General features: G+C 44.1%; 1 protein-coding gene across 2 annotated transcripts in view; it reads left to right on the plus strand.

Annotated features, from left to right (window-relative positions):
- Positions 1-26,808, plus strand: part of UBE2F (ubiquitin conjugating enzyme E2 F (putative)) — a 95,060-nt gene that overhangs the window by 2,441 nt on the left and 65,811 nt on the right. The window contains exons 2-4 of one of the 2 annotated variants that reach the window (XM_075933968.1): positions 6,264-6,397; positions 16,319-16,348; positions 18,962-19,027. In XM_075933968.1, coding sequence (XP_075790083.1) covers positions 6,280-6,397; positions 16,319-16,348; positions 18,962-19,027 — 214 coding nt within the window. In that variant the 5' untranslated portion in view covers positions 6,264-6,279. The remainder of the gene's footprint in view (positions 1-6,263; positions 6,398-16,318; positions 16,349-18,961; positions 19,028-26,808) is intronic. The other variant, XM_075933969.1, reaches the window with a different exon arrangement.

The raw sequence follows: 26,808 nt of genomic DNA on the forward strand, positions 1-26,808 counted from the left end.
ATGACATCCACCGCTTCTCCCTTATCCAAAAGGCTCGTTATCCTATCAAAGAAAGCTATCAGATTAGTTTGGCATGACTTATTCTTCACAAACCCATGCTGGCTATTCCCTATCACTTTATTACCTTCCAAGTGTTTGCATATGATTTCCTTAATTACCTGCTCCATTATCTTCCCTGGGACAGACGTTAAACTGACCGGTCTGTAGTTTCCTGGGTTGTTCTTATTCCCCTTTTTATAGATGGGCACAATATTTGCCCTTTTCCAGTCTTCTGGAATCTCCCCTGTCTGCCATTATTTTTCAAAGATCATAGCTAAAGGCTCAGATACCACCTCTATCAACTCCTTGAGTATCCTGGGATGCATTTCATCAGGACCTGGTGACTTGCTGACATCTAACTTTCCTAAGTGATTTTTAACTTGTTCTTTGTGTATCCTATCTTCTAAACTTACCCTCTCTCTGCTTGTATTCACTACGTTAGGCACACCTCCAGACTTCTCGGTGAAGACCGAAACAAAGAAGTCATTGAGCATCTCTGCCATTTCCAAGTTTCCTGTTACAGCTTCTCCCTCCTCACTAAGCAGTGGGCCTACCCTGTCCTTGGTCTTCCTCTTGCTTTTAATGTATTTATAAAAGGTCTTCTTGTTTCCCTTTATGCCTGTAGCTAGTTTGATCTCATTTTGTGCCTTTGCCTTTCTAATCTTGCCCCTGCATTCCCGTGTTGCTTGCCTATATTCATCCTTTGTTATTTGTCCTAGTTTCCATTTTTTATGACTCCTTTTTTATTTTGAGATCATGCAAGATCTCCTTGTTAAGCCAAGCTGGTCTTTTGCCATATTTTCTGTCTTTCCTACACAGCGGAATTGTTTGCTTTTGGGCCCTTAACAACGTCCCTTTGAAATACTTCCAACTCTCCTCAGTTGTTTTTCCCTTCAGTCTTGCTTCCCATGGGACCTTACCTACAAGTTCTCTGAGCTTATCAAAATCTGCCTTCCTGAAATCCATTACCTCAATTGTGCTGGTCTCCCTTCTACCTTTCCTTAAGATCATGAACTCTATTATTTCATGATCACTGTCCCCTATACTGTCTTCCACTTTCAAGTTCTCAACTAGTTCCTCCCTATTTGTTAAAACCAAATCCAGAACAGCTTCTCCTCTGGTAGCTTTTTCAACCTTCTGAAACAGAAAGTTGTCTCCAATGCAGTCCAGAAACTTATTGGATAGCCTGTGCCCCGCTGTGTTAGTTTCCCAACATATGTCTGGATAGTTGACGTCCCCCATCACCACCAAATCTCGGGCTTTGGATAGTTTTGTTAATTGTTTAAAAAAGGCCTCATCCACCTCTTCCACCTGGCTAGGTGGCCTGTAGTAGACTCCTAGCATGATATCACCCTCGTTTTTTACCCCTTTTAGCTTAACCCAGAGACTCGCTACACAGCTATCTCCTACGTTCATCTCCACTTCAGTCCAAGTGTGTACATTTTTAATATACAAGGCAACCCCTCCTCCCTTTTTTCCCTGTCTGTCCTTCCTGAGCAAGCCCTACCCTTCCATACCAACATTCCAATCGTGCGTCCCATCCCACCAGGTTTCTGTAATACCAATGATATCATAGTTGTTTTGTGTTTGTTTAATGATATCGCCATCTTTAATTTTGCACTGCTGCCTGCAGAGTTGGGCCCACAGTCCACTTTCTGGACACCCAGCTCTGAAGGCAGCACAGTGATAAGAGCAGCAAATAACCTTGCAACGGCCCTGCATGTCCCTTTTGGATCAGGCCCCCCAATTTGAGAAACGCTGGTCTCCCCTGTGAAATCTGTATAATGTAGGATAAAAGCACACAACCAGATTTCATGGTCTGTGACATGTTTTTCATGATCGTGAATTTGGTAGGTTCTAAATGATGTAGTATAAATGGATGTGATAAGGTAAAATTGCTGGTGCAGGAATGTGGTAAATTTCACTTGCTCACACAAATGAAGCATACAGGTGCAGAGTGGAAATCTACACAGCAAATCTTTCTAATCCCTAATGTTATATTATAATTTAGTGTTGCCTTACTGGCTGCCTTGACACCCACATTGTTCTGACCATATCACCTCGACTTTAAATTCCTCAAGTGGTTCATCGGTCACTATCAGTGAAGAGGTGGCTCTTCCTGTTTTTTCTAGCTGTAACTCAGTTTGCTAACTTGCAAGTGAAGGGAAAGCAGTTGCCATTTTCTAGAATTTTAATTTGAGGTAGTCTGCTTCAAGATACTGATGTAAGATTGCATTATTTTTCCTTCAGTGAAGACAAAGTCTAACAGCATGGGGTTTTTACATGATTCTTGGGTCGTGGCCAAACAAAGAGCAGTTTTCTCTAGAACTACTGGTGGTCTTGCATAAGTGCTTGTTTAGCATATTGATTGTTTAGCATATTGATTAGGTTTTGTGTTTGTAATTTTCAAGCACTGACTTTTTTATGCCTTTATACAATAGAGGTCTATAGTGCTGTATCACAGAAATTTTCCCTTATTCCTTTAAGGAAAGACTGATATAGCAAAAAGGTAACTTCTTAGGGTATGTCTAAACTACCGAGTTAAACAAGGAGAGCGTACAAGCTGCAATGTGACTTTTGTTGTGGAAAAATGCCCAGATTTGGTGACTAAAAAATCCAACGTAGGAGAGACTTTTTTTCCCCTCCCCTCCCTTTATTGTCAACAAAGAACCAGTGTAGACTCTGCTGTTTTTTGTCCACAACTGGCTTCCACCAGTGTCCCACAATCTGTGCTCTGATGGCTGTACTCTGTATATTGTGATCTCTGCAGGCCTGCGGCCCTGTCCCCTTTCAAAGCCCTGGGAAGTGTCTGACTGCTAAGTGAGCTGCTTCCTTGGGGGAACAAAGAAAATCATAGGACTGCTCCTCTTCTGCCCTTTACTAGGAACACAGCAGCAGACAGAGTGCTGCTGTAGGGGGAGAGGCTTCTGTGCTGCTCTCTCTTTCCTCAGCAAAGAAAACTCACAGAGCTACTCATAATTCTGCTCCTAGCAGCTGAGGACTGGCTGTGGGAGAACTTGGAGGGTATCCCAAGATGTGATCAGCACAACACTGTGGGATACGTACCCATAGTGCATTGCTTACACGGCACATTGTTGTTTTGTCAATATTTGTGTATCAGTGAGAGTTTTGTTGTCAAAACTCTCTACTGTAGATATGCTCTTACCTTGGGAGCAGTTTCCGGGCGCCTCTGTCTATTAGGTCAGTGGTTCCCAGACTTTTTTATACTATGGACTGGCAAACACATTCACGAACTTTTGGCGGACTGGTGTCATTTTATTTGCATATTGATTATACAAATAAATATGCAAATCAAACGTTGCCAGTCTGCCAAAAGCCCAGAGTGCTCCCCCCCCCAGCCCTGATCCCTAGAACCTGCACTGCTCCCCCTGTGCTAGTCACTGACCTGAGTCCCCTGCACCCAATCCCCCCAGTGGCAGCCTCCCACCCTCAGAGCACCCATCCCATATGCCTCAGTGCCAGCTCCCTGAGCCTTAGAGTTCCCCCCCCACCACCAGACCTCCCAGTGCCAGCCTCCTGTTTCCAGAGCCACACTGCACCCAACCCCCTGATCTTCCCCAGTGCCAATGCCCTGTCCCCAGAGCGCGCCCCCCCCCCCCCAGTGCCAGCCCTGCCCCCGTAGCCCTCCCCCTACTAGCTCTGCCCCAGTATCAGCTCCCCACCCCGGGTGCCCCAGTGTTAACTTCCTGCCTCTTAGAGCCTCCACTCCCAGAGTCCCCCAGCACTAGCTCTACGCCCAGAGCCCCCAGCGCGTGCCCCGGCTCCCTCACCTAGCCCTGTGCTGCCTCCCAGACGCCAGCTGAGCACTGCTGCCCGGATCACGGTTGCTCTAAAGCTGCCGTGCTGGGTTCTGTGCAGCCCTCCCCCCCTGGAGCCGGTTGGCTGAGAGGTGAGGCAGGACACGCCTCTCCCAACAGCCGCTGCTGGTGGGGAGGCGCTGGGCAGTGATCCGAGCTCTGGCCCCAGAGCCGTGATGTCCTGGCAGCCAGCAGTTTGCAGACCGGCGCTTGGGATCTGCTGTATTAGGGATGTGAATGGTTTTATATCCCTCCTGTGTATCCAGATGCTCTGTACCAAACCAGGCCGTAGGGCTTGTCTGCATCTGTAGCTGTGCCAATGGGAGGGGTGGTTCTATTGGCATAGATACTCCACTTTCCCCAGATGCAGTAGCTAGCATAGGGGGTAGGGAGGCAGTATTTTTCACACCTCTGAGCCAGGAAGTTCTACTAACCTAATTTTCTAGTGTCGACCAGGCTTTCGGCTGTCTGTACTCACAACTAAACAAAACTTGTCTTTTGGAGGTGTTAAAATGACACCTCCCCTCCTCCACTGAGAGAGACAATAGTTTTGCTGGTGACAACCAGTACATTTTCTGTACAAAAGAGCCAACAAACTGGCCACGTTGCCCGGTTTTGAGTGACACAGTTGTGGAGACACAGCCTTGTCGTTAACCACTACCTAGTTAGACCAGCAATGGGCCTCCATCGCTGTGGGCCACAAGACTGTTGAAAGCAAGCCGGTCTCCCGGGCAAGGGTAGGGTTGGTAACTGTGATGCAGAGGCTCTCTCAGTCAGTGCTGTGTGCAGTCAGCAAGTACAGTAAACTTCCGATAATCCGGCACCTTTAGGACCCAGGGGGTGCCGGACTATCAGATATGCTGGACTATCGGAAGGGGGGGGCTATGAGGGGTCTGGAGTGGGGTGGGAGGGGATGCCACCCCAGACCCCTCATAGCCCCCTCTTACAATAGTCCGGCTCTGCCCCAGGCATCCCTGATTCAGCCGCTGCTGGTCAGTTTCAGCAGCAGCTGAATCGGGGATGCCTGCAATAGAGCAGCTGGGGTGCTGCCGGGTTGGTCCCGCAGCGCTGAGGGGCGGCACTACGGCACCAACCCAGCAGCACCCCAGCTGCTCTTGGGGACGCCTGGGGCAGAGCAGCTGGAGTGCTGCCAGTTTGGTCCCGCAGCGCCAAGGGACGGTGCTTCAGGACCAACCCAGGAGGACCCCAACTGCTCTGCCCCAGGGGTCCCTGATTCAGCCGCTGCTGAAACAGATCAGCAGGTCCCCGATTCAGCTGCTGGTCAGTTTCAGCAGCAGCTAAATGGGGGAAGCTGTCCGGCTGCCCCAGCACTTCCGGGTTCCTGATGGTGCCGGACCATCAGGAGTCTTGGAGCATTGGATGCCGGACTAATGGAGTTTTACTGTACCTTGCTTCATGTGCCCTGGCTTTATGTGTGTGTCACTTCAGTAATACTGGTAGGGAAAAAACGACAACACTGCCCATGAGCAACAGTAAACAAAATGTCTAGCTGGCCGCACACACAACCTTGATAGGCTGCGTGTGGCTCTCGGGCCATACATTGCCCACCGCTGGTGTAGACTAAGCCTTTGATGACCCTTCTCACCATACATCAGAGCAGTGTCTCTCCACTTGTAGTTCCTTAGGCTGCCAGCAAGCGTGGGGAGGACCTGATGGGGATGTCTTTCTTCCTGCCGCACTCAAAGCAGATTCAGCAAGAATGGAGATTTTGTAATATCCCTCCCTCCAACAGGCTAAGTGCCCCCCGCCCCCTGTTCTGCAGGGCCAGAACTCATGAGGGGAGGGTTCTCTTTGAATGCAGCACTTTGCTCCTATAGAGCAGTAGCCTCCAAAAATGTGCAAGTGCCCTCCGATGTTTGCAATTACTTGAAAGGAGCCGGTGACACTCCCCACCCTCCATGGCTTTTCTGTGTATTTCTGTGCAGACAGTGACGTCAAGTGGCACAATTAGCTGGTTAGTACAGTGAATTATCACTAGAACAGAAGCGAAATCTACGGAATGCATTAAAGCTAGTGTGAATTCTCTACTCTAATCACTTGCACTGTAACCTAATGTGGTATGACCTAGCTCTTTAGTATTTGCACATGAAATTATCTCCCCTTGCTCAGAGCACCATAGTGAAACTGACCGAAGTCTGTCGATTGCGCTAGGTTGGGTTCTTCCACCTCTCCAGGAGGTGGATTAGCTATACCAAAAGGAGACCTCCTGTCAATGTTGTTAATGTCGTTACTGAAGCACTACAGCTGTGCAGCTGCACTTGCGCGGCTGTAGTCTTTCAAGCCAGGGATACTACTTAGATCTATTATTAGTTGTAACTTTTGACTACTTTGTATCTTGCATGTGGAACTGTAGTGACTAAGCTTACTCTGATGCCTGCGTTCTAGGTTGAAGGTGGCAGTAATGCTAACGCTGGCAAGCAAACTGAAGCGGGATGATGGTGTCAAAGGGCCCCGTGCATCCAACCCAGCTTCTGATTCGACGCGGAGAGTGTCTATTAGAGATAAATTGCTTGTTAAAGGTAATTAATCCTTCTGTTTAAGAGACATGCTGTCTCATTAAGTATAGTTATTTAATCAACTAACAAAACTAAATGCTGTACAAAAGAGTTAAAGAATGCTTGTGTGCCCTGTTAACAGAAATGGTGATGTAATTTACCTTCCAATCACTGCCTGTGATACAAAAGAGTAAAATAGGATGGTTGTACTCAGTGCATTTTTTGTGACGGTATGTCCCGGGACAGCGTACCGGCACCTATTTTCCCTGCGTAACTGAAATGAATTGCATTCCCCCCAGGTGTACTAGTGGCTGGGCTCCCGATGGAAGACCACTCGGGACATGCAGCTCTTCAAGGGGCTGCGATGGCATGCGCGTGTGTGTGTGTGTGTGTGTGTGTGTGTGTGTGTACTTATGTATGTATGTATACAGGGCTCGACAAATCGCTGTTTCTTCTCGCCCATGGCGAGTAGATTTCAGCCGGTCTTGTGCATGCGCAGTGCAGGGCTGGCAAGTAGATTTCGCCACTGTTAGTCAAGCCCTCTGTGTGTGTGTGTGTGTGTGTGTGTGAGCGCGCGCGAACACTTTTTTTGTTTGGTTTTTTTTGCTCAGTAACTTTCCCCTTGGAGTACTGGCACCATTTTTCTTACAAAAGAAGCACGGTTGTACCATAGATAACCGTTTCATTTTCTGTCAGATGAATTTTCATAGCACCCTTAATGGCAACAATGTTTTCAATTTAAAAATATATATTTAGATTCTTCCTCCTCCACACAATGGGTAAGTGATATGAAGATACAGTGGCTGTTGTAACCATCCCTAACAAACTTTAGTAGACTAAGGCCAGGTCTACACTAGAGATGTGAAAGGGTAACCGGCTACCTGGGAGCAGCCTCCCCACCGGTGGCCCAATGCTAGCAGAGGGGACTGTGCAAACTCGAGTCTGCAGTCTCGCGGGGGCAGGGGGGTGAGAGAGCAGAAGTAGCAGTCGGAGAGAAGGGTTGTGGGGTGGGAGTTGGCAGATCTCTGCCCCATGCTGCCATTTCTAGCCCCATGTGGCTTGGGAATTGGCAGCCTGGCACAGTGTCTAGAGCAGCCCTGCCCATGAAATGCAGGTTGCTCCGGTCCATTTTTGGTGGGCAGGGGGAGGCACTCGAGTCCAGCAGGTTGGAATGGGCTCCTGCCTGTCCCTGTTTCATCAGTTAACTGGCCAAACTTAAATGTTTAACTTGTTAACTAATTAAATGCGATTTTACATTCTTAGTCTACACTAGGGGATTAGATCAATTTCTTACTGCTGTGTGCAAGAGTTTTACCTAGTTCCAAGTCGCGCATCCCCAACTTGGGAGGCTACTGTCGACTTTGAGTGATTATTATTATTAATGCTAATGCTAGCCAGGGACAAGGACTCTGTTGTGCTAGGAATTCTGCAAACACACAATACAAAGATGGCCCCTGTCCTGAAGATCTTACAGGAGGAAGTAATTGTGGGAGTTAGGAATGTTGTTTTCCAGCCATGTTGCTCTCTGGTCACTGGTTGCTGCTGTCATGGATGATAAACAGTAATTAACATGGCTGCTTCTCCCCTGCTAACTGCTTCTGCAGTTGATGTCGCACAATTAAAAGCTCCATAATCTGGGAGCCAAACAGGAGATACACACGTCATCTTGGGATAGGCGCTCACTGATAACCCCAAGTTCTGATCTGTTCATCTGCTGCCTAAAATCCCTAGGATAGACTGTTCTTGTGCTAAAGTTAATGTGATAGAAAAGAACCAGAAGCAAAGCCCAGGGTTGGCGCAGTTAGGTGTGTGACAGTAGAGAGAATGGGCAGTAGGAATGTAATCACCTACCTGATATGCTTAGGCTGTATCAGAGGCAGCAAAGGTGGGGGGGAAAGCAGGAGCTGGTGCTGCGGGGAGCCGGCTTAAATGTCGGTTCCTCCCGAACACTGTCTTCAAAGTGCACGGGTGGGGACCAGAGTTGTAGCGGTCCTGGAGCCAGCACCATTTGGGACTGCTCAGTCCCAGCTCATGCTAGGTCCGGACCTACCCCCGCTGTGGCTCTGCAGTTTAAATGTAGGAGGAGCCGGCCTGCCTGTACACCCAGCTCCTACTCCATTTAAACTGCAGAGCCGCAGCAGGGCCTCTTATTGACTAATCGTGTACTCGATACAAATTGTACCCAGTACATGATTAGTCAGTTACCTGCTTCCTAACATCCGTAATGGGGAGAAGTAGATCAGGGTGCCTGCCCCTGAGAAGGTCTGAGGAGAAAATGGAGACACCTACTTGAAACTAACATGAACTGAAAGATAAATGTAGAGATGAGGCACATGTGCCCAGTGGGGAGAAAATGATGGAGGGAGCAGGTTGGAGCTCAAGGGGAAGAGATGTTACGGTGTCGTTGACATGGGTCACTCACATCAATGGGAGACAGAGTTAAGTGAAGACCTCTGCATAACTAGGTCAATGCAAAATAGCTTGTGTAGACCAAGGCTCATACTCTTGCCCCTTGTACTTAGCCACCTCTGTGTTATTCTCACCATCTGTTGCTGGCACCTGACATACCGTGGGCACAGGCTAGCTTTCAGAGATTGGAAATGGCACTTATAACTTTGCTGTTCAAGTGTTTGAAAGCCATCACGTTCAGCTGAGAGGGAGAACTCATTTTTTGCAGTGACCCGTCTTTTCATTTTTTGAAGACCAGCTTTTGTGTGAGTCGTGACTGGTTAAGATGGTCAGTGCCTCAGAGGACTGAGCCAAAGACAGATTATTTTTGAATGACTGAGAGGCCGGCAAGCAAAAATATGAGAATTGCATTTTATTATAAAGTTATTTATTCAATAAAATACCATGCTAGAGTGTCAGTGATGAAAGTTTAATATATATGCATATGGGACCATTCATACATTTTATTCATCTGTATTTTTTAAAGTACAGAAAAATCTTATTTTTCACCACCTCTGCACTTGTATATTTCATTCTGTTGATGAGATATGGCCGAGATTTCAAGCTACCAGATGTTAAAAAAGTGGAATTAATTGTTCTAGAGACTGTGCTTGCCCCATAAGCATGCTGATCATTTTTGTGGTTTTACAACCAGATTTTCGTATTTTAATTTTTTTCCGTGCTTTTACGTTATGAAAGACTTCCCAAATTGGAAAGTGATTAAAAAGTGTATGTAAATGCACCTTGTGAATAAACTGGGAAAAACACTGAAATTAGTTTTTACTCTAATCCTTTTGTTACGGTAATTCTACTTGTTACTCAGAATAATGAGCAAGAAGATCAGTGTGGTTGAAAAAGAGATAAATACTTTACATTTCCATAGCATTGTCCATCTAAAGATTGAAAAAGAGTTCAGTTATGAATTCGTTTATCTTCTTTTATGTCTGGAAGAGGCCTTTTCTGACTGTCACAAAAGGCATTGCATGCTGAAAGAGGAATATATTTTTGTAGATTCATAGCATCATCTTACAGTAAAATGTTGCTTTTTTGGGAAGAAAGACAAGAAAAGCTTGAGGGTAAATTAAAGATCAACACTTATTGATGGTAAACTAAAATGGAATTACAGTGAAATGATCATTACAGTATGTGATAAATACAATAAAGCCCACATCAGTTAATTAAGGTAAGAGATTTTGGAACAAATCCGAAGGAAAGTATTGTCTGGGCTTTATTTCTAGTGTTGAGCTTACAGAGGAGAGGTTTGCGCTGATACGTTATCTGAGTTTAATTTTAGTCCTTACTTGTACCAAATTTTCATGTGTGTATCTCTGTGGTACAAGTAAACTGAACTTGTGCAAGGTTGCATATTGTGTGGTTTTTCCTGGATTAGACAGACATTTGTATCTTCCATTCCTTTGCACTGATAGCCTGCAAGGTTTATTTCACTTACTGCTGCTAGTTTTCTGATAATTCAGTAGGCTACTGTTATATTGCATATAGGCGAAGTGTATGGTTTAACAACATCCTCTTTCGGGTAAGCATTTGGAAGAGGAAGAAGTTCCGTTTACATCTTTTACTCTAATTAAAAATGGGTATTGAACAAAATCTTTGTTGGACTTTACAAGTTCTCTTCAGTTGTAATACCAATCCCACAATTTAATTATATAGCTCAGGGGAGCGAAACATCCATCCGCCTTCAATAATAGAGTTGATACAGTTTTTAGTAAGAAGAATGGAAATGGAAATGTCAGTGTGAGTTACGTTATTGGAATTGGGATATGGAGAATGGAATTGCGTTGACATAAATGTCAAAGACATGTCTTGAATTCAGGCAGGTTCAAAGATGCACAAAACAAAATGTGATTTCCCTATAGAAGTTTCATCTTCCTGGTCCAGCATCCTCAGGACCTCACTGGTCCTGGGTGAGAGATTTTGCTGGACCAGGGGAGATTATTTCTGGCCCCTCTGTTTACCCTACTCCCCCCCCCCCCCCCCCCCCCACTCCTGGGCTTCCTGGCTCCCTGAGCTCTGTGCTCCTAGCCCACCCTCCTTGCAGTCCACCGTCCCTGCCCTACACCGCGCGGGTACTCTCTGATTCTGGAACATCTGTGATCTGTTGCAGGACCAGAGAGTCCCAGTTTATAGAAGTGCAACCTGTATTCTTTTGTTCAGTAAAGGGGGATGAGGGAGGATCTCATCTAATTTTCGGGGCTCAGGTCTGAGCTTCATGCTCGTGCGTATGTCAAAGCAAGATCCTGCTTTGTGTTCGTATCTGTGTCATTGGGGAATTTTACAGTGAGGAAGGAGGAGTTTATTGGTTAAAAGCTCTTGTTTTTTAATAGAGTGAATTTATTAATGTTCGACTTAATCTTTTTTCACATTTGTTAATGCTCTAAATTGTTTAAAAAGATTAATCGATTTGAAATTGATTCTGAAAAAGAGTTAGTAGTAGATTCAGGTTCTGCAGTTGCTGCTCAGTTCTTATTCCCCTTGTCTGCACCCCCAGCTAATTTGTGTGGTTTTAGAATGTTCCAGTTTTTTAAATGTTTTTCACTTCCCAGTCATATGAAAGGCTGACACAGACGGGGAACCATTGTACAATGCATGGAAAACACTGACACAGGCTATAAGCAAAAGTAAAAATGAGAACTAGCGAGCGAGATCTCTCCAGTGTTTGTCACGTGCCATGTCTAACAGAAAACCACTTTAATGACACACAACTTACTTTTCCTTAAAGAGTTGTTGTCTCATCAGTTTAGATTCTGCACTAGAAATGTGTGTGAAAGCTTCATGTCAATAGCAATATGTTTGAAATCTAAAAAAGAAAATTCTATATTTTAGGTTGAGATTTAAACATCTGTTCTGCATTGTGGGAATCGCATAACAGAAGCTGATACTTGCAACAGTACATATACATTTTCAGACTGATTTAAAACCCCACAGTGTTCTGTTTTCTTTTCAGATTTTTAAAACGGGGGATCCGTTATAATAATAGCTGCTTCTAATTGTGAGGCATTGTAGTGTGAAGAGTACGCCCTCCACAAATAAAATTGGTTTGAATGGCCAGTTAGCTGCATTGTGTATATGTAGAACATCAATAGAATAGTAAAACAGCAGCAAAGTTCTAGTGGTTAATACATTTGATTATTCATGTATTATGCATACAGCAAAGAAAGAGACATTTAATAAAATGAGTTAAACTTCTGATTATGCTGTACAGGCAGTCCCCGGGTTACGTACAAGATAGGGACTATAGGTTTGTTCTTAAGTTGAATTTGTATGTAAGTTGGAACTGGTACATATTGTAGGGGAAACTCCAGCCAAACATTTCTCCAGAGCTCAGTTTTATTCTCCCACACCTCACTTCCCTCAGTCCTTTATTCTCAAGCTGAGGCGTCTGCTGAGAAAAGCCGCTCAGCATCTCCCTGGTCTGCTGGGGGGGGGGGAGGAGCGCTAGCTTCGCGTCTCCCTGGTCTGCTGGGGGAAGCAGCTAGTGCGGGGTTGCCTCACCCCGTTTGTAAGTAGGGATCCGATGTAAGTCGGATCCATGTAACCCGGGGACTGCCTGTATTTGAACAGGAAGTGTGTTACATGCAGATATAGTATATGGCATTTAGCCTAATTGAATTACCAACTTCAGATGCGTACTGCATATAATAACTTGGTTCAACCTGATAAGTTTGACACACACTTCAGCATTTAGTCTCAAAACAGATTAACGTAATTAATTAATTTCAGTAGCTTATTTTTAGCTGTACATTATTAGTGTAAATACTGAGCTGGAATGGCTTCTTAAAGTGGAGGTCAGTGTGAGACATTGAGTTTCTGTAACCAGAGCATCTATAAATGTCGTCTTGCTGCTGTTCCATCTCTGTTGCAAATTTACCAAGCTATTTAGGGATTCCGCTTTGTCCTTCCAATAAATTACTCTACTCATTTTAATAGATGCTTGTTTTAAGAAATGTTTCTCATATTAGTTTTCACTAATTCTTGAACTATATTTTTGACTAATCTCAGCTTTTCTGTTCAATTTCACATTCGCCATATAATATTATCTGCATTTGATTCTCCTGTCTTCCACTTCTCTTGTAAATCTAATCTTTCATGAAACAACTTTTCATCGTTCACTTTCTGAAAGTCACTTTCAATCCACTCTGGTTAAAACGGGGATGGGCTTGCTTCCTGTGTAACGAAACATTGCACCATGTACCAATAATCACAAAACACGGCATGTTAATGTTCTGAGCCAAGATTGGGCAAGACAGCGGTGGCAGTTAGTGAGGGTTAGCCCATGTCAGCCTGCCGCTGCTATGTTGCTGCTCCCATTGGACATGAATTGCCCATTCCCAGCCAGTGGAAGCTGCAGGAAGGCCACAACTGCCTGCAGCTGCCATTGGCCGGAAACAGCAATCTGCAGTCAATGGGGGTGGGGATCGCCGGTATCTGCAGCCGTGCAAGTAAATAGAGTAGTGGTGACCTGCCAGGGTCTAATCCTGCCCGACAGGATCTCACCTGCAGGCTGGTATTTACCCAACCCTGTTCTAAGCATTTAAAAAAAAAAAACCAAAAACATCCCCACATGTTGTTGCTGTGTATGATGGGACGGTTTATATTCCAAGCAAAATTTCAGACATTGCATTATGCCACTAAATGAAAGGTTTGGGGGCAGTTTGAAAAACGAGAGAGATTTTTTTCTAGGCTGTTTAATATATTTGTTAGGTTGTTCCTGCCTGTCTTTGTTACAAAAAGATATCATTCATGGCTGGGTAGTTCTAGAGATGTCCGGTTTGGTTTATAGTGGGTATAGTCACTTGGAATCCTCCAAACAGTGGTTAAGAAGGGGAACCTTTGCTAATAGATAACGAAATAAGAAAGTCAAAGTAGCTGATGTTATCATCACCAAAATTTATCAATGGAATATAGAAGCTGCTGTGTTAACTCTGCTACCATGTGCATATGTACGTGTTGCTTCTTAGGGAATCAGAAATACTAGTCAGTGAGTTGATGATAGAAATATCTATTTCTTGATCTACTGTTTAGCTTGATAACTTTAGATTTTCATTTATTTCAACGGAGAGAGAAAAGGAAAGAATTCCAAGACTTCCTTCGTTCTCCAGTCCTTACTCCATAACACATTGTGTATTCCAGTGACAGTGCCAACTCAAGTCATGAGTCCGTTTTAATGGATTCTAGAAATTCTCTGTCCAGGCAGGTTGATGTACATTGGTGCCGTTGCCCATGTGCTAATCTGAATGTTTCCTGGTAGGCTCCTCAGTTGTGGATGGGGGTGTCTCAGGGTCTATTGAAACAAAAGAAGGGACTATGCAGCACTTTAAAGACTAACAAGATGGTTTATTAGGTGATGAGCTTTCATGGGCCAGACCCACTTCCTCAGATCAAATTCTGGAAGAGAATTGGCATGACCGTATATACCAAAGGAATACAATGAAAAAAAGTGAACACATTATAAAACTGACAAATCAGATTTAGAACAGAAGCGGGGCGAGGGGGAGGGCTAGTATCTGAGAGAATGATACTAGAGGTGATAATTGGGGAAGCTATCTTTGTAATGGGTAAGGTAGTTAGCATCTTTGTTGAGGCCTATTCGTAAAGTATCAAATTTAAGCATGAATGACAGTTCTGAGGTTTCCCTTTGTAGTCTGGTGTTAAAGTCTCTTTGAAGTAAGATACATGTAGTAAGGTTGTTAAGACTATGCTCAGGTCGGTTGAAATGAAAAGAAACTGGTTTATCTTTGTGAAGGCGTCTGATTTGCAGGCATTAATTTTTTGGCGAAGTATCTGAGAAGTCTGTCCAATATACATAGCAGAAGGACACTGTCGGCACATGATGGCATAAATTATATTTCTGGATGAACAGGAATATGTGTTCTTGATCTTGTAACTGACATGGTTAGGTTCAGTGATGATGTCACCTGAGTAAATATGCGGACAAAGTTGGCAACGGGGTTTGTTGGCAAGGGAAAGTTCCAGGGTTGGTATTGGTGTGGTATGTCCTGTGGTGGTTGGTAAGAATCAATCTGAGGTTAAGTGGTTGTCTATAGGAGACTATGGGTCTGTCTCCCAGGGCTTCTCGGAGTGTAGTATCCTATTCCAGCATACGTTGTAGGTTATTGATAATGTGTTGGAGGGGTTTAAGTTGGGGGCTATAGGTGATGACAAGTGGTGTTCTATTGTTGGTTTTCTTGGGCCTGTCTTGAAGTAGATGGTTTCTGGGTATTCGTCTGGCTCTTTTCAATTTGTTTTTTTTATTACCCTTGGTGGGTAATTGAGATTTACAAATGCTTGGTAGAGATCCTGAAGTTTCTGGTCTCTGTCAGTGGGATTAGAGCAAATGCGGCTGTACCTTGGCTTGGCTATAGACAATTACTCCTCAATTGGCCATTCAACTTGAATAGTGCATTCAGAATACACAGCCCAAATGCGTCACTGTTGCTGCTCAGAATCAAACGTACTGAAATACAAGCACGTAGACAATACTCATGACTTCAAACACAAAAATGATACGTGCATACAAATAGCTTAACCATAACCAGCAGAACATAAGCTCTTCCTAGGTATTTTATTTGGCATAGTTTATACAAGATTTGTTGTGAATATATAACAGTGGTTGCAACAGTGATATACATGATCATATTTTAATCCGATAATGTGACACCTGGGGCATTAAAAACCATGATTTTACCTGCTTATTGCATATACCATGCCATTCTTGCTTCCAAGAAAATGGTGGAAGGCTTCAAATATCAAATAAATATCTTAATGCTTAGGACACATATCCCGTTTGGGGCTTTCCCGTCACTGAAGTGACATTTATTTTTCGGACAGTGAGCTTTGCTGTGCATATGTTTTGGTAGCTATGCATTTTTGTGCAAAGCATTCTATACTGACTTAATACAACTAGCAAATGATTTTGGTTTGAGGGGAATGTTGGTCTGCTCTTTAAAAATGGCCTATGATTTTACGGCAAGCTAAAATCTATAATTTTACTGCAAGCCAGTGGAATGACATGAAAGAAGGTTTTTTGCTTGTTTTTGGCTGCCTATAATCTCTCTTCCTCAACTGTGAGGCTTACATGCAATAAGTTATTCCCAAAAAATAAACAAAACTTCCCCACTTGTAGGTGCTATGAACCTTGTATGTAGAGCTCTAATCTCTCAAAGATGTTCTTCCTCAGATACACCCTGTCTTAAAAAGAGTTGATCTCACGGCTTGTTGCTTAAGCATCTATCCAGGGAGTATGAAGAGAAGTTGAACTTCATGATAAACATCTCCAAATTTCACGAAGTGTGGTACAAGGAGGGATTGAAGGAGATGTCTTGGAACAGAGTAAACGATACCTTGAAAACAGTGACATGTTGTTCTTTGTGTTTAAAAGTTTGTTTAAGCTGAGCACTTCTGTCTATTCAGACCTTTTTTTTTTTTTTTCACATGCAAAATGAAGCCAGCGCTAATGGTAATCTCTTTTCTTTTCAACAGAGGTTGCAGAACTTGAAGCTAATTTACCTTGTAAGTATGGTGTTCAATTTTATGCATTTCAAGGCGAAGGATAAATTGCATGGAGACAGCTTGCTTGTTTTCTGATAATTTTGAACAATGATATTTACATTATTTTGTGCAGATGGCAATGCATATTCATCCTTTTTAAGCATTCAGTGGGTTGTCAATATATGTATTTCTTCTAGGGGCTATCTGTTACTAACTTCCCTTCAAAACAGTAACAATTTTTTTTAAAATCTACACTGCTATAGATTTGGGGAAACTTAATTTCCTTCTCCAATAATAATCTCAGGGATTAAAGGGGTTTCTGTTCTCTGAGTGGGGATATCTGCTGGTACCTTCTCCCTTTTCTCTCTCTAATTTGCAAGTGAAGTGGGATACTTAATTAAAGGATAAAGGAGAGTTAAAGAGTTAACTCTTTCTGTAAAACAGATTAAGTAGTAGTTCATCATCATTTTCAGGCTGCTGTCACTTGACACAATCACTAGATTAGAATATTGGGGATACTACTTTAAAAATAACTCCTGAAAGATGAGATCTGCACTTTTTGTTCTTAAAGGAGCAAGGAATGTTAGGTAGATTTGTTTAGTTTTGATGTGCAATTTATTTTGTGCTAAAATATTTAAATGTGTGCAGGGGTGGGAGGATGTGTTAAAATATGCCGTGAGAAACTATTATCCATACCCACATTTCACAATTATGATGATAATCAGTTGGTTATTTGCTCTGGATAAAGATTTCACGTGCCACCCTTTGGTGAATTATTATGCTGATATCTAACCGAAGGGATCTTGTAGAATCACAGCCAACTGGCAGCAAGGGGTCCCTGGGTAACAGACGTATTCTATTTAGTACAACACAGCTGTTGTTGCACTTTGTGGATGTGAATAGTATTTTTAGTTAATGTGTTGTGGAATGCAGTACAGAATAGTGTACCATAGGCTGTCATGGAAGTTACTGTCCCACTTAAAAACCCTGATGTTCAAAAATAGTAACTCCTGACTTTCAGTGCCACAAAAGACGTGGTCCGTCACATTAGGACTGTCCTTGTTATAATAGTATCTTATCCCAATCAGCTCCTGAGTGATTTCCAGTACACGGCAATCTTGGAGTCTGTTTTTCTGTATGGATACAAGTGGTGTGGCAAAGGGAGGTTTTTAGAAAGTAGTACATTAAATTAAAACATAAAGATTTGCAGAGTGAATCAACTGTCTCTGGTTTGTGAAGGAAATAACTTGGGACACAGACCTCTGAGGAATGTAGTTCTTCCTTTTAAAATGTGAAACTTTCTATAGAAGGGGAAAAACCGAATTTTGCTTTTTTCGAGGTGACAGATGTCATCTGGCCTGCTCTGGTGTTTAGAGGTTCCCAGAATTGTACTTCACTCTAAAGCAGGGGTCTCAAACTCCCAGCCCATGGGCCGGAGCATATTTGCAATCTGACCCGGTGGCCCACGGATGGCGTGTCTAAACCATTCCTTAAGCCCCGCCCCTTCCTACAGGAGCTGCCAGGAAGTGGAGTGAGTGCACCTGCCGAGTGCGCTTCGCTTCCATGTGGCTTCCATCAGTGCTGGAGGACAGGGGGCAACTACTGCTGTTTCCCCACACCAGGCCCCCCAATAATCCCCAAGGCTGGGCCCCTCAGGGGGCAGGATGTCATAGGGGGAAAAGAGCAGGGCCGTGGTAGGAAGGGATGGGACATGGGGTCAGGTTTGGACACCTCCTGCTCTCCCTGGCCAGATTGCGAATATTCTCCAGCACTAGATGGCCTATGGGCCAGGAGTTTGAGATCCCTGCTGTACAGTCTGTCATACTTCTGTATAAATCTGTGTTTAGCATTTGCATCAATTTATGGCAGAGATTTCTCCCTGTTTGTTTGGGAAATCTTTTTCCTCTCCATAAGTGTTAAGGTTTTTTTTTCCCCCTTCAAGTGCTCTTTTACGTGAAGAGGAATATTTGCAGTTACTCTATCAAGACTGTGAAAATTACAAGTTAGTATTGGTCATTGTACTTCAGGTCATTAATATGATCATGGTCCGGGGTTTGGTGGAAAAGTTATCCAGCCAAAGGTTTATATGTGTATAACCTGCTCAGTCTATTCTGGTCCTTTTTTGGAGCATGAGACACATGGGACTGCCAGAGGCTCATTATCGGACTGGGGAAGTCCACCGGTCCATTTCAGTACGGCAATTCCATTTGAGGTTCCTTTAAGGAGACTGGATTTGAGGACAGAAAACTTTAAAGTGGAGTTGCTGCCTCTAGAACTTTGAGGGAAATGCTAGTGGTTCTGTATGTCCCACCTTTCTAGACTTGGATTATCTGTCAATGGCAACTATAATAGGACCTAATTAGCATTACAAATACCCCATGGCCTACTTTCTTGTTGTGGTACATTTTTCCTTCTTTGTAACTGCAGATCGTAACAGTATGGAGGGTGATTTGATGACATGACTTCCATTGAACCCAAACTATATAGGGAGGGGCATGAGAGTGTTTGAGAGAGCCCCAGCTAATGAGCTCACTGGAATAAAAGCAGTACTCGCTGAATGAAGGCAGAGATTGGACATTTGGGCTCCCCAAAATGGAAAGAGATGATTTTCATGACTTTTTCCCCCCTTTGCAGGTACGTGTAAAGTGAATTTTCCAGATCCAAACAAGCTCCATTACTTTCAGCTAACTGTAAACCCAGGTAAATTTTTTAAATGAAACACTGGAATGGATTAGTATTAACACATGCTAACAAAGTTGTTCATGAGTGTGGACTGCTTAGGTTTTATGGACAATATACAATTAAAGAAAGACAACAGATATTAGGCACTGATTTTTATGTTGGGGCATATGGGAAAGTTTAAATATTGATGTTTGAAAAATGGAATCTTAAGATATAAAGATTATTAAAGTCTAGAAAGAACAGAAAGATGTTGAGGCGACATTTGCTACTTGTAATAGGCTGAAGCAAATTGCATTTGGCTCAGCTTCAGCCTTTAAGGAGTTTAATTGCAGAACTAGACACTTGAAACTATTTTGCAGAAATAATTTTGTGTATCTGTCAGACTGCTTGTTTTATAAGAATCTCTTTACTGAAGACTTTTTGGGGCAGTTAATGGAGAGATGACAAAATAGATGAGAAATTGAAAAAGTATTTCAGGAGTACTTTACAGATCTACTTGTTTCAGAAAAGGGTGCTCTGCGTCTGTCTGTTTGTCTGTGAGTCTCGTTATTCAAGAACTCTTGCTAAATGGGAAGAGCTAGGACCACCAAATTTTAGAAGGCAGCTTCCTTTTATCATAACTTAAAGCAAGGTCAGGGTTTGGCAGTGCTAGGACAATGGGATGTGCCTGGAATGGGATTGTTTCTCATCAAGTGGAAAGGGGGGGCTGTGATAGCAGAGACAGTTGTACTCCGGAATGACCACATGGGGGCAGCAAGCAAGCATGTCCCCACTATCCTGACAGCCCTGCAGAGCTGTGGAGCAGCAGGTGGCCAAGCACTGAGGCCCCCACCGCCCTGGCTGGCCTAGAGGACCAACGTGCCTTGCTACCACAGGCTGGCCCTGGGGAGCAATGCCGATGGCCAGACAGTGTGATTGATCCCTGCTGCCCCGGGCCGGGCCCTGCCCAGCCTTGAGGAGCAGCTGGACAGTGGCAACCCCTGCCACCCTGGACCGGCCCCGGGGAGCAGCATCGAGCTGCCCCCTGCCCTGACTCCTTCACCCCTCCCTCTCTTCCCTGACCACCCCATCCCCTGCCTCAACTCCTGCACCACCCCTATTCTCTGCACTGAGACCCCCACCACTGCACCTGTGTCCCCACCCTTCTGCTCTGACTCTTGCACCCCCACCTCCTCAGCCCCCTTCCCTGAAGGACCTGAGCAAAGCCAAGCAAATCTTCTAGTAGCAAATATTAATAAGTGTGGTGTCAGGAGAGCTCATTCTTTTCCCAACAAATATGCAGCACAGCATTTGCCAGCACACTATGAAATAGATCAGTAATAAAAACGCAACTACAACTTTCACAGTGAAAAATGCATTTTTGAAATGAGCTGAGTTTTACTTACTGATTTGCAGAATTCATCATTTCCTGATGAGTTTCACAGTGAGGTTCTGCTGGATAAAAATTAAAGCCACTATATTTGAACATGAAACACAGACTGGGGTCTATCCCCACATAGCTTTTCGGAAAGCTGGGCCGAATATTACCTGATTAAGAGCCTGATCAAATTCCCACAGGACTTGGTCGTGACCAGTGTTCCCTCTGCTCTTTTCCACCCATGTGTAGATTTCTTTCATCCATGTGCAGAATAAATTGTTTATGAACACTAAGGCATGCTAATGGGGAGCAACAAAAAACCTAGATGTGGACGCCCTGTTAATCAAATTCTGGGAGGCATCTGAATCTTTTCTGAGCGGGTGCACAAGTACACAGTTTACCAGGAACATTGGTCCTGGCTTGGAGATTTTGTGAAACTGTCTAACATTTAGCTGGAAAGCATAGAGTTGTGAGGTTCAGGTGGTAAAGTAGTGTGTGTTGTGATACCAACTTCTTTCTGTGAGTTGAGACTTTTTTCGTAGTTTTTAATTGCGCTGAGCTTTTAAGAGCTGTCTTTAATTTTGTGCCAGTCTCTGTTGCCAGTAAAGAACATGCTGATCAGCACAGGAAACATGTCTTATCAATGGAAAGCACAGTTTAAACGTATGGTGCTGTGAGAAATGTTCTGAATAGTAGTAACACTTCTAATGTGGTGTTGGTACCAAGAGTTAAACCAGGCAGACACTAGATGTCACTGTTGTTACTCATTAGTAAAGAAAAAAGAACATAGTTGGCAGTAGAAAAAATAACATCGTTGGCAGTAGAAATGTTGGCTCTTTTAGTTAAATGGACTGCTCATGCAATTTGTGTTTTCTTGGACTTGAAAATTTAGTAAGACTGCCCCACTGAGTATACTAGAACTGTTAGCAAAGATTGAATGTATTAAACATAACAAAATTTTCACATTAGTAGCTGGTTGTGAGTAGAGGGTATGCTCATTGGATACATGTGAAGGTCATCAGATCTGTTGATCTGTGCTAACTATTGCCCATTCACTTATCGGGTGTCTTTTTATAATACTGTGGAAAATGTTAGTTGACTTTCTATAGGGTCAACAGGATCTAAGTTAACAATATGGTAACTGAAACAAAGATCAGAGGGGTAGCCATGTAAGTCTGGATCTGCAAAAGCGACAGAGTCCTATGACACCTTCTAGACTTAGGGTATGTCTACACTACCACCCTAGTTCGAACTAGGGTGGTTAATAGGCATACGAACTTGCAAATGAAGCCTGGGATTTGAATTTCCCGGGCTTCATTTGCATGTTGCCGGGTGCCGCCATTTTTAAATGTCTGCTAGTGCGGACTCCGTGCCCGCGGCTATACGCGGCATGAACTAGATAGTTCGGAATAGGCTTCCTATTCCGAACTATCTGTACGCCTTGTGGAACGCCAGTGATTCATCCTTTATTTTTTACTCTAAGTTCTGTGCCTCATTTGAGATATAGTATCCTTGAGCCGTACTGCCCATCATAGTTTGTCCTTGACAAACTCTCTTTCTAACAAAGTTATAGCGGGCAGCAGCTACACATGCCTCCGTAAATAGTCTGTAATGGAGATTGTCTGGTCAGTTATTGACTTTCTAGCAATTAAAAGCATAAATAAGTGCTTATAAATAGGCTCCAAAATCTATACTTAGAATCCACAGTTAGACAGCTGATTATGGGCTTACCTTTCAAAATGTTGAGTATCCAGCAGCTATCTTCCACTTGAACTTTGGGCATCCAGTTTTGAACATTAAGGCCAAACTAACAGATTGAATTTTTATGTTAGTAAAACAGCACTTCCCCTTGTTGTAACGGAATGATTCAAGTTCATTAATATCTGTTTTGATAGCTTGCTGTCATGAAATTCAGCTGGCTGCTGTCTCCATTTAATCAACAAAAATTAGTAACTGTAAGAATAAAGGTTTAATTAGCATGTTAAAGGTTTAATTAGCATTAGCAGCATTGTAGCAAAAAAAATCAGTGGGTGGAAGTTGGGGATGTATTGATTTTATTACGATGGTTGGTATTTTGAAGACTCCTCCTTACCCAAAAAGATGGTGAAAATCTGAAATAATTTGCAGAAAAGGACTGCTAATTCTGTAGCAAGCTGCATAAGTTTAATCAGGGATGTTTTGTTGAAAGACTATTCAGTAATAGTCAGGGTGGATTTGATTTAAATCATTATTTTAAATCACTAGTCAGGAAGACTTGATTTAATTATGGTTTTCTACGTAAAAGTGCATTCTTATTGGTGGTTATAACCTTAATACATATTTTACACAACTCAGAGAGAGATGTAGATTTAATTTTTAAGAAGGTACACACCAGATATTTTTGAACAATTTTTGATTTGAACATTTTTCAGGTTAGTTTTACAGCAATATCAGAAAATAAATGATTGGTTATTTCATTTAGCAAAGGTAATTGTATCTCCAGTTCAAAAGGCTAATCATTAATGGAGTATTTTCTTGGCATGCTGTATTAGGAGGAGAACATCACTAGACAGATATTTACATTGTTTTATTTTACTAACAGCAATACAGGCAGTCCCCGGGTTACGTACAAGATAGGGACTCTAGGTTTGTTCTTAAGTTGAATCTGTATGTAAGTCGGAACTGGCGTCCAGATTCAGCCGCTGCTGAAACTGACCAGCGGCTAACTACAGGAAGCCCGAGGCAGAGTTGCTCTGCCCCGGGCTTCCTGGAATCAGCCTCTGATCAGTTTCAACAGGCTGAATCTGGACGCCAGTTCCGACTTACATACAGATTCAACTGAAGAACCCTAGGCGTCCCCAAGTCAGCTGCTGCTGAAACTGATCAGCGGCTGATTCCAGGAAGCCCGGGGCAGAGCAACTCTGCCTCGGGCTTCCTGTAGTCAGCGCTGGTCAGTTTCAGCAGCGGCTGACTTGGGGACGCCTGGGGCAGAGCAGCTGGGGTGCTGCTGGGTTGGTCCAGTAGCGCCCAGAGCGGCGCTGCGGGACCAACCGGCAGCGCCCCAGCTGCTCTATCACAGGCATCCGGAGAAAAGTCTGGACTGCGGGGGTGGGGGGGAGAAGGGGGCGTACTAGCTGCGCCACCCTCTCCCCCCCCCCCCCCCCCCAGCAGACCAGGGAGACGCGGGCGGGGGACTGAGATGCACTGCGGTCCTGCCGCCCGGGTCCTCCGCGGCTTTGCTCCGCGTCTCCCTGGTCTGCTGGAGACCAGCAGACCAGGGAGACGGGGAACAAAGCCGCGGAGCACGCTGGCAGCGGGACAGCCGCGGCGCGTCTAGGCTGTCTGCTGCCCACGTGCTCCGCGGCTTTGCTCCCTGTCTCCCTGGTCTGCTGGAGACCAGCAGATCAGGGAGACGGGGAGCAAAGCCGCGGAGCATGCTGGCAGCGGGACAGCCGCGGTGCGTCTGGGCTGTCTGCTGCCCGCGTGCTCCCCGGCTTTGCTCCCCGTCTCCCTGGTCTGGGGAGACGTGGAGCAAAGCCGTGGAGCACGCGGGCAGCGGACAGTCCAGACGCACCGCGGCTGTCCCGCTGCCGGCATCCTCAGAGGCTTTGCTTCCCGGGCAGCAAACCCCGTTCGTAACTGCGGATCCGACATAAGTCAGATCCGTGTAACTCGGGGACCGCCTGTACACTTAAAAAAACAACAAATAGTCTGGTAGCACTTTAAAGACTAACAAAACAATGTTAAATAGTCTGGATTTTTTTTCCTTCAACAGCCAACATATAATATTTTAACAACAAGCATGTGAATTTTTTAATTTAAGTATTCAAGTTTTTTTAAATCAGGTTTGATTTTGTTCAAGTTAACTAAAATAGTTAAATGAAATATTTAAAAAAACAAAGCTAAATTTCTCAATTTGAAATTAATTAGTCCAAAGGAAGAAAATAGTCTTTCTACACCAGCAGAAGAAGCTACCGAGTTGACTTGGAGGCTATAAAGTTTTACATAGTTTTGTTTTTGAGAGTGTACAAATTGTGAGTTAGACTGTCACGGTAGAGTTTGCACTATAAGGCTTGTATGAAGTGGATCAAAAAATACTCTGCTTATTTTCACAGTGCAAACATTTAATAAAAAATAATAATATAAAGTGAGCGCTGGACACTTTGTATTCTGTCTTATAATTGAAATCATTATATATTTGAAAATGTGGAAAAACATCCCCAAATATTTACAATAAATTTAAATTGGTATTCTATTATTATTTAACAGTGTGATTAAAACAGTGACTAATGATGATTCCGTAATTATTTGACAGCCCTAATCCGTATTCTTAGAGTGAAAATGATTGATACAGGAGTAGGGGGAGGGGGACTCCTCTCTGTGTTTCGGCTTACACTTTTGCTATTAAGGCCTTCAGCTACAGTTACAGAATGAAAATGGGAGGGAATGAAATGTATGGTAATTGCAAGTATTCTCAAACTTAGGTGGTACAAAATGGATATTTAATACTTTTGCCTGAATGTTGGTCACTTGGCTGCCTGACAGATATATTCCTGTGCCTCATACAGGCTTCATATGGAGCAGTTCCAGGCATTCAGTAAAAAGTATTTTCATACTCTATGGCTGTTTCCCTAATTATTTATTAAAACAAACAATTATGATGCTATTACTCTACATGTTTGCTATTTTTAGGGCATAAATAGGATGTTGTGGTAGAAATGTATGTATTTTTATTAACCCAGAATAGTTACAGCACTACAACCTCTCGTGTGATCACGGTTGTACTTCTTTAAAGGTGTGTTAGATTAGGGGTTTTTAAACGACAGGTCATGACCCAGGACTGGGTGGTGGAATGTCGGGCACTTGGTCTTATTGCTGCAGGGTGACCAGTGGGGGTGCTAAGTCAGGCTTCCTGCCTGTTCTGTCACTGCAACAGGCCCGACTCCCAGGTGGGGTTTTTTTGTGGGGGAGAGGGGAGCACACAGGACTCCGTGCACTGTCCTTGCCCTGAGTACTAGCTTCTCACGCCCATTGGCTGGAACCTGCTTCTGGCCCTTCTGCCCCAACCCTGATCCCCTCCTCCTCCAAAGCCGGAGCCCCCTCCTACAGCCCAGAGTGCTCATCCCGAGCTCCATGCTAGAGCCCCCACTCTAGTCACCTTATATTGGGTCACAGACATCAACCATGTTCTTCAGCTAGGTCATGAGCAAAAAAGGTTGAAGACCACTGCTTTAGATGAAGAAGTATATTCCTTTCCTATGTGGCTATAAGCTAGGGGTGGGCAATGCTTTTTGATGGGGGTCACTCCAAGAATTTGGAAAGTGTTGGAAGAGTGCAGCCCTCGATATTAATGGAGGAGGTGCGGGGGTGTAGGATGGAGGGGGGTGCAGAAGGGAGCTTGGGGTAAGGGAAGGAGTTTGGGTGAAGGAGGCAGTTGTGACCTGGGGCACTGGACCGGGGTGCAGGGTGTTGGGTTGTGACCTAGGGCAGGGAATTGGAATTTTGGTTGTGAGCTAGGGCAGAAGGGGACTGTGATCTGGGGCAGGGGATTGGGGTGCCGGATCTGGGAGGGGATATGGTTGCAGGAGGGGGGCAGAGGATTTGGGTATGTGGAGTGGGGCGGGGGGAGGGACTGGGATGCCAGAGGTAGGCTGTGTCTGGAGACTTGCCAGCCAGCAGCCCATTCCTGACTGAATCAGCCTCCCTGCCTGCTCCGCCCCCGCACAGGCTGCAGCCATGTGTTCTGGAACCCCTTGTTCTTCGTGGCTGCTTGTTATTGACGAACAATGGGCCAATGGGATTGTGCCAATGGGATTGTGCTGGGGGCGGGAACAGCTCCTAAAGTCCCCCCCCCTCCCCCTCCGCACTCACAGTTTTTAAAGAAAAAATGCCCCACAGCCGCGGTTCTGAGCAGCATGCGGGTGAGCCTGCCTGGGGCTCCCTGTAGCATCCGTGGGCCAGATCTGGTGGCAAGCTGGGCCTGATGCAGCCTGTGGGCCATATTTTGTCCAGGCCTGGTACAAGCTATACCTTTCTAAGGATCTGTATAACTGAATCTACAGTAGGGAGATTCTACTGCTCTAACAATATCAGTATAGTAGTTATTGGCAAGTGCTCAAAGTGTGTCTTGCTGACAGATTTGAATAGTGAGATAGTACTTGCCTTCTCTATCAGCTCAGGGAAGGGTGCTCTAAACAGAGATGATGGTGTGGAAGAAAGGATGAAAGCAAGAAAAGTTAGATATGTAAGGCTGACAGGAATGCCTCAACTCATGAAAAGCGGGACTGCTAAGAAATTTTCAAATGTCACTTTAGTAAAACGACATTTAAAAAAAAATATGGTGTAAGCATAATAGCAGTGTTTTAAACGATGATGTGATTATTGTTATCTGTGCAATGATTATTGAGCCTTATCTTCATGTTCATATAACATTTATTTTCTTTATTTTTTATTTCTTAAATAG

The sequence above is a fragment of the Pelodiscus sinensis genome, chromosome 7 (assembly GCF_049634645.1).
Source record: "Pelodiscus sinensis isolate JC-2024 chromosome 7, ASM4963464v1, whole genome shotgun sequence".
NCBI classification, from domain to species: Eukaryota; Metazoa; Chordata; order Testudines; family Trionychidae; genus Pelodiscus; species Pelodiscus sinensis.